Source organism: Protomyctophum parallelum (genome assembly GCF_964188405.1).
Source record: "Protomyctophum parallelum genome assembly, chromosome: 12".
NCBI classification, from domain to species: Eukaryota; Metazoa; Chordata; class Actinopteri; order Myctophiformes; family Myctophidae; genus Protomyctophum; species Protomyctophum parallelum.
Window position 1 is genome coordinate 34,445,993 of NC_139712.1, and position 13,213 is coordinate 34,459,205.

The 13,213-nt window shown below is 42.6% G+C and overlaps 1 protein-coding gene across 6 annotated transcripts in view; it reads left to right on the top strand.

Annotated features, from left to right (window-relative positions):
- The first annotated feature begins 81 nt into the window (after positions 1–81).
- The window catches only part of relch (RAB11 binding and LisH domain, coiled-coil and HEAT repeat containing), a 75,091-nt gene continuing 61,959 nt past the window's right edge, over positions 82–13,213 (top strand). For all 6 annotated transcript variants that reach the window (XM_083778757.1, XM_083778758.1, XM_083778761.1 and 3 more), the window contains exons 1-2: positions 82–728; positions 10,333–10,422. In XM_083778757.1, coding sequence (XP_083634883.1) covers positions 167–728; positions 10,333–10,422 — 652 coding nt within the window. In that variant the 5' untranslated portion in view covers positions 82–166. The remainder of the gene's footprint in view (positions 729–10,332; positions 10,423–13,213) is intronic.

A 13,213-nucleotide genomic window follows, 5' to 3' on the forward strand; every position in this document is an offset into this window, starting at 1 on the left:
ACAGAGGGAAATCGACCGCCAGTCTCTCCACTTGAGTTGTTCTAGAATCCTTTCAGGATTCAGGAAGACCATAGACGGGGTTCGGGTTTTAGCCTACTACTAGCCTGCTGCGTTGCTAAAACAAAAAATATCATACGGTGGAAACTGGCAAGACGGAGAGAAAACAATGGCGGCGGGTAACGTCAACCCGTTTAATCTCAGCGACTCGGAGGAAGAGGAGGCTGAGCGGCGGCCTGGTGGAGAGGCGCTTGACACGAATGAGAGGGACGGCGGCGACGGTGCTCCGGGGCGGCCGCCGCAGCAGCCTCTTCCTCCGGGGAACCCGTTTCTCTCCTCCCAGTCCGCGGAGGACGCCGCCGCGGCAGAGCCGCCGACTGCGCTGCTGCTAATGCCCGGTAGCGGTGGCAGCAGCCGGACCAGCCCCAGCGGCTGTGAGCCGGGCATGTCGGTGTTGTCGTCCGCCGGCACCCGGGTCTCTCCCTCTTCCGAGGCGGCAGCAGGAGAGACTGTCCCCCGGGTACCGGCGGACGTTATCGCCGCTCAGCTGCTGCGGGACCAGTACATCCTGACCGCCCTGGAGTTCCACACCGAGCTGCTGGAGGCGGGCAGAGATCTGCCCAGGCTCCGGGATTACTTCTCCAACCCGGGCAACTTCGAGCGACAGAGCGGCACTCCGCCAGCCTCCAAGGAGCAGGGGCTGGCGGGGCTGGGCCCCGGTGGACTACTGCGTGAGTACTGGGCTTGACTTGAGCTTTATTGGTGGTGCTGAAATGTGCTTTTTAGTGTGCTTTATTATTATTATCATCATCATTATGAACTCGGATGCAGCAGATCTTAGATCACCAAGTCGTGTCACTGGCACTGCCATCAGTGCCATGGTGATGACAGCCTGCTGGCTGCTGCTGCTGCACCTGCTCATCCGTCAGGTCTGCTCTGTGGCCCGCAACCCAAGGCAGGCAACATTGTTGTGGCCTGGGTCAGCTCTTTTGGCTGACAGACACCCAATAATCTAATATGCAAGATTGGCCCACATTCACTTACTGTCTCTTTGATGAAACGGAAAACAACCAGCTTTAATCCTATATGGATCTTATCCTGTATATTTAGTTTTCTACCTCGGTAGGATACTATATTTTAAACTGCATGTAAATGTAAATATTTCAGATGCTGTAATCCTAGCCCAACATTTAGACGTATTTAGATGTATTTATTGATTCTGACATTTTCAATCAAATGTCAGAATCGATTTTTTTCTACAAGAGTCTAAAATTTGGGCTAGTGTAATCCAGTGATTTTCAGCATTTTTAAATAAAGGAACACTGCCCAGTTTGATTTGTAATAGGGCCAGTACCCGGCCCCATTTGATGCCATTTGTATGTGGTCTGTGGTCTACTCTATTAATTTAACTCTGACAAACAAATGCAATCAAATGGACCTGGAACTCGGGGTTAATATGTGCGGATCCACCTGGTGGTGGTCCCCGGACTCTACGTGGACAAACAGTGGTATATATTTATTTATAATCTAATAACAAATGACAACATTCAAAACAATGATGGATGGTTGTTTTATTGCTTTTTATTGCAGGCTTGTTTTATTGCTTTTTATTGCAGGCGTATTCATCAGCTATACAAGTGTAACCCCAGAGAGTTGCACAGGTGTGTGTGTGTGTGTGTGTGTGTGTGTGTGTGTGTGTGTGTGTGTGTGTGTGTGTGTGTGTGATACAGACCAGGGGTTATTGATGGTCTGTGCAAGGGTGTCTGTACTAGTGTAATGCATGAAATTTTACCCTGAGGCCCACACTGGCTCAGTCTAGCAGACCACTGAGATGCAATGCAAATCGTAGCCATGGTGACAGCTCAAGGCAAGCCACACATAGCCAGCTTCAGCACAGCTAGGGCTTTATAGGCTAGTCTATAATCTGTCTCTTAATTCCTTAATTCAAACATTACACGCATGGTACCTGGCTGACTGATTCCAGCCCACTTGCATTCATTCTGCACATAAACAAAGGAGGCCCTTTCAAATAGAAAAGTACTCTTGAATGATTCACCAGCTACCTGCCAAAGCTGCCTGTTTACTGTTAACTAATTTACCATGCCACCTTCAAATAACTAGCGTTTGGCTGGTGGCTGTTTGTTAACAGTTTACCAGCATTTAGTCAATAATGCTAATACATGTGGCTAATTATTTAAACTCACCCATGCAGTTTAAAGAAATAGTATGTGCTGTAACCTTTCCCTGTGTTTATATAACAAAACGGTACATTTGTAGTTGTACCCATTGTTCCCTCTACTTACTACACCAGCAGTTATCAGCCAATGGAGTAGTGTGGTGGGGTTTACCTGCAGAAACTGAAACACACTGCCCTCTCGCTGTATTCTATTTTGGTGTTTTCACTGTTTGTTCTGCTAGCCCACAAACATCCCCGTCTAACAAAACAAATACAAAATACAGTGAGAGAGGGCAGCTAGTGTGTTTCTGCAGGTGCAGGCAAACACCACCACAGTATTCCAGTGGCTGATAATATCTGAGAATTGGTACAGAAATGTGTTTAGCGGCTTTAGCCATGCCATTCACATTTCACACCCATGCTGCAAGTAACATGAGTGACTTGTCAAACATGAGGAACACAGCACCAACGTTGCAGTGACTGTCCTTGGCTTAAATGATGTAAAAGCAGCTCATTGACTAAATATAATACCCAATATATCCCTTGATCAACTGGTTTGGTACATTGCATGTGCTGTAGGAAGGATTTCAGTCATACTGCACCTGTTACACACCTGTTGTATTTATTTAACGACAACACATGAGATCCAAGGGCAGGAAAGTTAAAGTGTAGGCTGTGACTTTATCAATTTAGGCCATCTTCCTGAGGCTGGTGTTTGTAACTGTGGGATGACAGTATTGGGTCACATTTTATACCTAGACCTAGAAGACCCTGCAGTTCAGAGGATGCAGGAATTGGAGTTGGTGGCCCCCAGAGGACGGCAATCGGATGTAGTGTCCCCCACCCAGAGGACACTGGGAGCCCTCCCTGGAGGCATTGTTGTGTAGCCTTAAGAGTGGGGTGTGGCAGGCAGCAGGCCAAGGCCATTGGGCCTTGGGCTCACACTAGCCTAGCAGATGGCAGCCAGTCACAGACCCACTATATCTATTGTCTGTCAGCATAAACACTGTCTTCCTGCTGAATTGAATATCCAGATTCCAGGCCTATCCCTTGTCTTGCTGCAACATCACAGTTATGAATTCAAGCTCTGTTTTTGTATCCCATTTTTCTTTTACAATTTTGATACATTGTTTTTGCTGTGACTCTAAATCTTGACAGATAAAACTGAACCAAATCAAGGATGTGCTTACCTGATCACACATGACAGACAGAACTCAACGTTGCTGTAGAAACATAGACGTCATTGGCAAGTAGAAAAAAGGGTGTTGTGACCCGATTCTAGAGCCCGAGTCATGTCAGGTTCTGGGGTCCGATGCAGAGCCCCATGTTTCCTAGCTCACAATCACTGATGTTTTGACCAATATTTTTGTCAAAAGGTGTATCATTTTCTAGTCAGAGAGAATGTTTGAGAGAATTAAAACATTGTTTTAATAGACAAAGTGATACATTATTATTAGGTTATTATACTTCCTTAATCACGAAAGGAAATGAAGGGAGGGACTTGGATCAAGGGCCTGTCTCTCTACTTTTGTTTCTCTCTAGATTCATATTCATATAAACAAGGTGGTCCCATGTGGTCTGGAGTGATCTTTAACTGTCATCAGAATGCCAAGACATGTGATGCAGAGTGGTCCTGTTGACAAGGACAGACACGGCTGCAGGATAGGTTAAATATTTGTATTGAGCATGAACTGAATTGAAGCATAGTTTGGCATCAGGGGGCTCTGTCTCTATTAATTCCCTGTAAGCATGAACAATGTGTAATTAATTGATATACAGAATACAGATGCACAGGGATAAGTACAGGGAATGAATTAAGACTGATCTTACAGTTGGATGCTGGGGAGACGGTGGGATTGTAATACTTCATTGGGAAGCATGCGGACAGCAGAGAGGCAAAGAGGCATTGCAGCACAGCGAGCTGCAGTGAGGAGGAGCAGCAAGGAATGATCATTGATTGATTTAAATATTTATTAACAGTTTGCAGAATTACAGTACATTTCAAGCACAAACTCAATACAAAGACTGTTAACTGTGAGTGGACAACCCAATTAAGCATTACACTTGTTTACAAGAGGGTCCACCTTGTTCAATCCATCAAAACATTTAGAGACGTACAAATAGACACTTCTATATAGTCAAAGAACAGAACAGGAATTCATCATAAAGGAGGTAAAAAGGGAAAAGAAACATATACAGTGAGGGGGGATTCAGACTTTTACGGGGGCCAGTTTCGAATTGCAGCCATCCGTAGGTGCCCTTTGAGAGCGCTTTTGAAGGAGTCAAGGGATTCACATGTCTTAATGACTGTTGGTAGGGCTTTCCACATTTTGGTGGCATAGGAGCGAAAATAATTTAGTCCCTTGTTTGTGCCGAAACTGGGTTGTACATGGTTCGCTGCACTCCCTCTGGTGTTGTGGGTGTGGACTTCGTTAACATTAAGGAAGTAGGTACATGGGTAGCCCTGGAACATGACTGCCATGATAATTATCATGACAGTCATGCAGTAACTTTGCCCTGTTTTTTGCAGTCGCTGCATTTACAAGATTTCCGTATATATAAACATTCAGATTTCAAATATAAAGTACTCACAAAGTGTCCCACGGGTGTTAGTTAGTAGCAGCGCGAGCGATTAGAATTGCTGCGTCCCGCGTTCTTTAATAAAAAGCATTTTTGTCCGAGCTCTCCGGCTACTTTTTTCAAACGGGGTTCGTTTGGGAAATCCACAGTTGCACACCGGGAGCGCACTCGCCTATTAGTCTGTATTGGCAGGGCGGTCAGCGTACCTATATCGAACACACCGAGTGCCACCCTCCTCCCGACCGATAGGGGCGCGTAGTTGAAAGCCAATGGCAAAATAACACCTCGGATAAAAATGCTTTTTATTAAACAACGCGGGATGCAGAAATTCTAATCGCTGGCGCTGCTACTAACTAACACCCGTGGGACACTTTGTGAGTACTTTATATTTGAAATGCGAATGTTTATATATTTTAATTATTTGTAAATGTAGCGTCTGCAAAAACCAGGGTGAAGTTGCGTCATGACTCTCGTATGAATACGAGAGTCATGTTTACAGGGCTAGTACATGGGTATCTTGGTGGTGTATCGAATCTTGTGGACCAGACCCATTGCAAGATGCTGTACTCTGTCGTCGACCAGGTGAAGACTGAAGAGTGCATGTGTCTGACTGGTCACCTGATCTGGGTTTGGAGCACTGCCTTGTGTGGTCTGTCTGAACTAGCTCTGCAGGTGTCGCATCATTATATTATGTTTATGTACTCCGTCTCCTAGAGAGAGAGAGTGCAAGACATTTTAGAGATATTCGTTTTTTAAGTTAATTCTCTACAGTTTGCACATTGTAGCGATGCAGCCATCCACATGAACAAGCAAACAGAGACCCCTAATGTTGTACTGTTGGTTCTTCATCTCTGTGGGTTATTATAAATAATGACATTTCTGAGTGTGATATCAGTTTTCTTTCATTGCACAATGACAGCCAGGGCTGAACTTAGTTCAAGCCCTGGCCTGCACCAACTGAATTGGTGCCATATCTTTTGATATACAGACTCATAACTGTAATTAACGCCCCTTCTGACTATATTGTTCTTCTGTGAGCCTGATGGATTGGGGGGATGTGCTGTATACTGGTATCATAGCAGGTTTTACAATTTTATCAAGTTAGTGCAGAGTAGTACTCAATTAGTTAGTAACTGACAATGAAAAATGGAGTAAAGGTACACCGGGGGGTGTGATGAATAAAGCGATCAAAATATTCACAAACTTGAACACCTGTTTAAATTAATGTGAATAATATTAATCACACAAAATGAACACTTCTGACGTTGAAGGAATGTCTTTGGTGGCGCAGAGCCCTACTGTGTTGTTGCAAGGTCTTCTTCCTCTGTATCATGCCTGCAGCTGCTGCTCTTGGCACTACTGTGTCACATTGAAGCAGTCCTCTGTCACGTCAGCCTGCTAATTAGCAGACGTGTGTAGCATTTAGCTAGCATGAATGGCTCTTTCTCCCCACGTGGTAGTCGGTCTAGTTAGGCTCATGTGATGCGCTACTCATCCTTGAATGAGGATGGTGATCGTCGCTCACTCTTCTTGGTTATGATGTTTGTTTCCTCGTCCTTGGAGGAACAATTGTTCTCCATCTACAGCCCACCTGGCTGTGAGTGACCTGATCCAACTGTATTATTCAAATTATTTTTATTTTATCCTCATGACAACTAAAACCTATAGCCATTGGCATGTACAGTATAACAAACAAACCTAAGCTACCACAGTCCACAAATTCCATCCAAGACTGTTTGAGGTCGTAAGTTGGTTTTCTGTTCATTCCTGTTACAAAACCACTTGACCTGACTGTCACACAGTGGCTAACTTCATGCAGTCATCAGCCACACATAAAACGCACTGCTGAGCAAGTAGCTACCTACCACTGTATAGTATACTATCACTCTCTCTCTCTCTCTCTCTCTTTTCTCAACTCTCAGTCCTTGTATCTCCCTCTCCTGAACGAACACGAACACACACACACACACACACACACACACACACACACACACACACACACACACACACACACACACACACACACACACACACACACACACACAATCACTCAGGTGCGGTACAGTTCAGTGGGAGCAGGGCGATTAATGACATTGTGGGAAAATACTGGCTGGTATCCATTAAGCTCAGAGTCTGGCCAGGTGCCTATACTGCCTACCTGCCTGTTCATATCTGTGTGCGTGCGTGCGTGTGCGCTTCAAGCCTACATGTAAGGATATTTGTGTGTCTGTGTACATTTACACACGAAAGGTTGAATTCTTAGTAAAAGTCGTACTTGAACCCTCACATCTGTATTCTGGGGGTAACATTAGCCCACAAATAGCAGATCAATTCTCTGTTGCAACTAACATAAGTGACTTGTCAAACCTGAGGAAGACGGCACCAAACTTAGCACCACTTGAACCTGAGCATCCATATTCTGAGCAGAGGGAATATTAGCCAAAAATAGCCGATGTTGTTGTGACACGTTGTGATCTTATTTATTTTCTTCTTTTTTGGGGGGCTATTCGATAGATGGGGGGGGGGGAACAATGGTCCAAGTACAGATGTAACACAGCCAGTCCAGTTTAGAACTGTAAGTCTAGAGGGAGGCCGGTTTCAGTGGTTCAACGTGTGTTTTGTGTGAGCCTAGTGTAGACTACTGTATACACACACACACATTAAGTGTAACATCATCTTTTAGGTCACTGACTCCATCTCACCACCTAGCACTCTGACCTTGTATGTTGTCTTTTTAAATAGACACTAGTTATGCTATAGAGATGTTGTTGGTTGCTTGTTCACACATTCTATTAATATGATATAAATGCATGTTGTTTACTTTTCCAATGTCCACACTGCAGATGCTAAGTACGTTATTTAGATAGGTGTATTATTTACACAGATGTTAAATGTTTAACTGCTAACCTATTTACTTTGTATAAAGGATGGGTCACCATTATCGATTGATCATTCCTGAGGCTCAAAATCAAATCATAATGTTTGACAGGCTAGTCTGCCATCCAAAGGCTGACCACACTGACTAGTTCATTTATGTGACTGTCTGTCTATATTTGATATTTGTATTCTGCATTAGGTCATAGGTCAATGTTGAAGTATACATGAACAAGTTCACGAGGATACATCACAAATAAATGACATTATTCACTGATAAAGCTTTTGTTATGGCTTAGTTACAGTAATTTAAAAGATACACATGCTTCTGTTTGTGCTTATTTATGTAAATAAAGCAGTTGATAGGACAATGCAATGCTGCTGTTATTGTAAGCTATGATGGTGAATGGTGTCATTTTTGATTTATTGTTATGGGCGTGTGCGACTGTGCGTTGCATTTCTCTGTGTGTACATTTACACCAAAGGTTGGATTCTTAGTAAAAGTCCTAGTTGAACACTGGCATCCGTATTCTGGGGGTAACATTGCAGTGTGTGTGTTTAATTAATCTGTTCTTATAACAAAAAACAAGTACCTTGCTGAGCCATCTGGCCCACAGGTCAGGAGTCTATCGCTTGTCTCTGTATTTTGTGAGTAATCATTGCTGTAGAGCGCTTGTTCAGTAATAGGGGTTTCCATGTCTCTTTAGCTCTTTAATTAACATAAAATGCAGTTCTCTCTCCTGATACCCTGATCCTCCGTCTAGACACAGTTGTGCATGTGTGTGTATGCGTGTGCCCAGCTGGGATGCATTAGGGTAGTGACTGACAGTCTGAAATGTCAGAACTGTCCCACTGAGGACAATACACGCCAGGGGCACAGCCCTGAAATGTCATCCACATAGCAATACCTGCTTTTAAATCCCTGAGACTCTGACACACACGCACACACGCACGCACACACACAGGGCCAGTGAACAAACATTCTCACAGAGGGTGTGTGTGTGCATTTTGCAAGGTTATGATGAGGTCATGCAAATTAAACATTAAACCACACACACACACAATTAGAAAGTTCACATGAAAGATGGCCATCAACGTCCCTCTTGTGCCAATCGTTGAGAATCATAATAATAGAATCATAATAATAGAAAACATTTATAAGCTTTGGCTCGGCCAATAATAAGTGATATGATTGAACAGTCATTGATTTATTTATTCTTGAGTTAGATATTTTCATTAATTTGGACCTAACCCACCTCAACCACTAACCCCCCACAAAGCAGCTAATCAATGCTTACTAGGCTTGCTTGGGGCTAAATGGCCTACTGTGTACAAGTTGTGCCTGATTTTCCACCTCCAGAAATCGTATTGTCGTGACGTGAGCTTGTAGATCAGTTGTTTTAGCCCGACCTTGGCTTCACCTGTCCCGTCTGCATGTTGACTGTGGAGAACAAACACATTAGCATTGCAAGGGAAACCCATGTCGGAAAACTAACACCGTTAGCTTGCTAAAGGTTAGCTTAGCTAAGTGAAATAGAAGCACAGGTGTGCTAAATGCATGTTCAGTTTTTTGTTGTTGTTGTTGCTGCTGCTGCGCTATTCATTTTTCATTGTCAGTGTCACTAGGCCTGACACAATTATTACATAATTGCCTAGTTGCAAGTTGCAAAAATGTTTATGTAAAACCTTTTCCAAAACATAGCGGAATGAAATATAATATCTACTTATCTTACCAGATCTAGTATTCTACAGTCTGCTCTGTGCAATGTTTTTTTCGAAGCCTAAAAGGACAGAAATGTTTCTATTCATAATATATCTTTTAATCCTACTGGCTGGCACCTACAGTACCTGACACATCATCATCAGGAGTTGTGGTCTAGTGGAAACAATCTTTGTTGTCTCGCATCATCTTTCGTAAAAGTGGTGACGTGCATGCCCAATTGCCCATAATGCCAGAGCCAGCATGTGAATTTTGCGTGTAGACTCAAGTTGTCTTGTAGCTGTTAGATGAGAGGTTCTCAAAATGGGGTACGGGGAAACCCAGATGCTATAGTTAATTATAGCATCACAATCAGTTTAACCACTTTAACCCTACTGATACTCCACTGTTACATTCTAAGTTTAGTCACTCTGGATCAAGAGCGTCTGCTAAATGCCTAAATTGTAAATTGTACTGTATATACAGTACATTGGCTACTTGAAAATGTTCAAGCTCACAACACATCGCAACACTGCCCATGGTGAGCTTGTAGATACATAGAGACATTTTGAATATTTTGATAACAAAACAAATCTAGTATGTACTATGCACGTACCGAGTACAAAATATAGGGAAAATATAGGGAAAATATAGGGGACTGTGGCCAAATACATAATTAATTTGGGGGTCCTTGACATGGATGTTTTTTTGTTTTTGTTTTTTTGTGAACTACTAGAGTCCAAAGGATCCGTCTGGCTCAGACTGTCTGTGGTAGGAATTTGGATCCGAGGCTAACCACTGTCTCTCTCTGTGTGTGTGTGTGTGTGTGTGTGTGTGTGTGTGTGTGTGTGTGTGTGTGTGTGTGTGTGTGTGTGTGTGTGTGTGTGTGTGTGTGTGTGTGTGTGTGTGTGTGTGTGTGTGTGTGTGTGTGTGTGTGTGTGTGTGTGTGTGTGTGTGTGTGTGTGTGTGTGTGTGTGTGTGTGTGTGTGTGTGTGTGTGTGTTCAGACCGAACGGGCAGCATCAGTACCCTGGACTCTCTGGACTTCGCCCGCTACTCGGATGACGGGAACAGGGAGACGGACGAGAGAGTGGCAGGTAAGATGAAACGCACCTGGCCTTTACAGACCTGAGGTGACGGAGAGACCCATCGACTGCAGATCTCCCACTCCTCTCTCTGAGGAACTAAAACAGAGAGGAGGTTGGGAACATAGGCAGGCACAGGCAGGGGAATCAATGCTACCATATAAACCGACCTGAAAAATACATTTTCTGTTTTACTAAAGAGCTGGAAAAGCACTCGGCTATTTAACACTTATTTTAACAATAATAACCACTTTCAGTACATCTTCAGTTATAACTGTTACTTGAGCATTGCTAGGGCTGGTCAAACCTAACTGTGATGTCACTAGTGTTGACACAACAAAAGCATCTGGGATGCACTGTATTATTGTACATTTGACACTGGAATGTACTCAGGGTTATTGTAATTGTAGACTTACTGTTGAATGTGTCTTGCATCGTTCATGTTCCAGTATACTCTGATCATTGAAATAAACATACTCATCTGACCCATTTGACCACTTAGCCAGCTGCCGTGTTAAGTGGTCAGATTTTGTTATTATGGTGTCCTCTTGCTGAGACAACTGACAGGATGGCAATAAAGGCCTTTACCTATGGTGTGGTTTGTTTGATTAAATCCCAGTTTGTTCACTGATTATTCCACTGACCTGTTGATATAAAGGCTGACGAAATGCTGTATCCAAGGTGTGAATGGGTGGATGTAATGCACAATCTACTGTATGTAAAGCGTTTTGGATAATCCACCATTATTAACACTGTTTTATAATATTTAGGTAATTTATGACACAGTGGGGCTTTAATGTGTTTTTTATAAACAGCACAGATGAATGAATGCAGGCCACAATAACCATGCAGCAGAGAGACACATCACTAAGCAGACAGTCTGCATTATGGTTTCTAAAGGATTTCTACACTGTCGCACATCCCCAGATTTGGCATCTTCACTCCACCCCTCGCCTTCCCTCTAAGGATGGGACAATAGAAAAAGTTCATGTCACGTTTTATGTGGCCAAAAAAATTATGATAATAATAATAATTATTGCGATAATAAAACTAAAAAAATATTACTTTTGTTTACCACTTGAACCCCTACAATGCGTTTAAGTGTGTCGCTTGGAAAAGCAAATGTATCACTGCCTATGACAGAGGTCAATTTCCCATTTAAATTCCTGCAATATGATTATTGCGAGTAGTTTGATCGCTAAACGATAATAAAAGAGTTATCGTCCCATCCTTACTTTCCCTCCCGTCCCTCCCTCTCATCTTGCCAAGATGTCCTCCCCTGGCTGTCTGACTCTGGGTTTTTTTCTGGCTTTCCTCTGACGTTGATCAAACCCCAGTGACCAACACTGGACAAGTCACTCCATCCAGACTATAGTTACTTCATTTTGATTTATTTGATTCATTCATTTATTAAACTCCCCCCCCCCCCCCCCCATTTTCTTGCGGTTGCATCCTGTGCACTCTTGATCTGCACAGAGGTTACATAGTTTTTAATAGGAAAGTATAGCGGCATGTTGATCCAACATTAAATTAATAAACGTTTTGTTATAGTCCATAGTATTGCATATAGCCCACCCCATTTGCATTCCGCTGCTCGTACATGTATAAGTGTAGTGACAAATAAACCTTAATTTATAATTAACACACTCCTGAAATGTCGGTCAGGACTCAAGAGACCCATGAAGTAGGAGTGATCTAAGTAAGAAATAGTTGGGACCGGGTCACATGCTCTAGATCTTAAGTAAAGACCAGGTCACATGCTAAATCTTAAAGACCGGGAGGTCACATGGTAGATCTTCAGCGCACAGCTATGCAATGTTTCTTTTTCTTATTTCTTTATTTTTTCCTTTTTTAAGCTCATGGCTTCTTAGCGTGTGTTATTTTGTGTCAAACATGCTGGAGATCTTGTGTGCCCCCCCCCCCTTACTTAGTGTTACTGTATGTTATGCATAGCCTAAAATGTGTAAACATATTTCTCATAGATTTAATTGTGACCTAATCACGATGATGCTCCTAATTACTGTATATTATCTCAGGTGTCACAGTCAACTCACTTCCAATGACATACAGTAAGGCTTAAAAATGTGTTTCTAATATTAATATAATTAATTTACTTGTAAACACATTTATTTATGTGGTGTAAATGATGATACATACATATATTTTGACGGGTGTTTTATCTTTTATTGATTTCATTTTTTTATGTTTATCTAAAAGTAACGATGTTGTAGTCGTGTTGCCTTTCAAACTTGTTTGTAACATTTTGGCCTAAAGCATGGAAGCACAAGGCTGTCCTTTTTTGAGTGGCTTGGATCCGAATGATGTAATATCATTCATAGTCATGTGACCGGAGCCAAGTCTTTTATCTTGGGAGACACAAATCCATTGTCAGACAGCTGGTAGATTATCAGATCAATAGTTTGACTACTTTTCCTGTCCTCAGATCCCAGTGCACTGATGGATGGAGGGATGGATTCATTCAATTTTGGCTCCTTTGTCCTAAATCAGTCCACATCAGTGTTATTACTGAGATGGAACTGTGGACAGGAAATCCTTGTTTGACATGTTTTAAAGGGGCTTTTATTTGTATTTATCTTTTTTACACCTGGGCTCTATTTATAGACCATGATGTGTGAGTGTAAAAAATATTGGAATTGGTCCCTTCATCATTGGTCACCTCCGGACATTTTGTGTGCAGATCGAGGGGAAAGTCTGTAATTAACTAATTATGCTGGGTTAAAAACATTATATATAATATATTTTTCTGCCAAATGCCAGCCTCATATCGTATCTGTTGGCAATA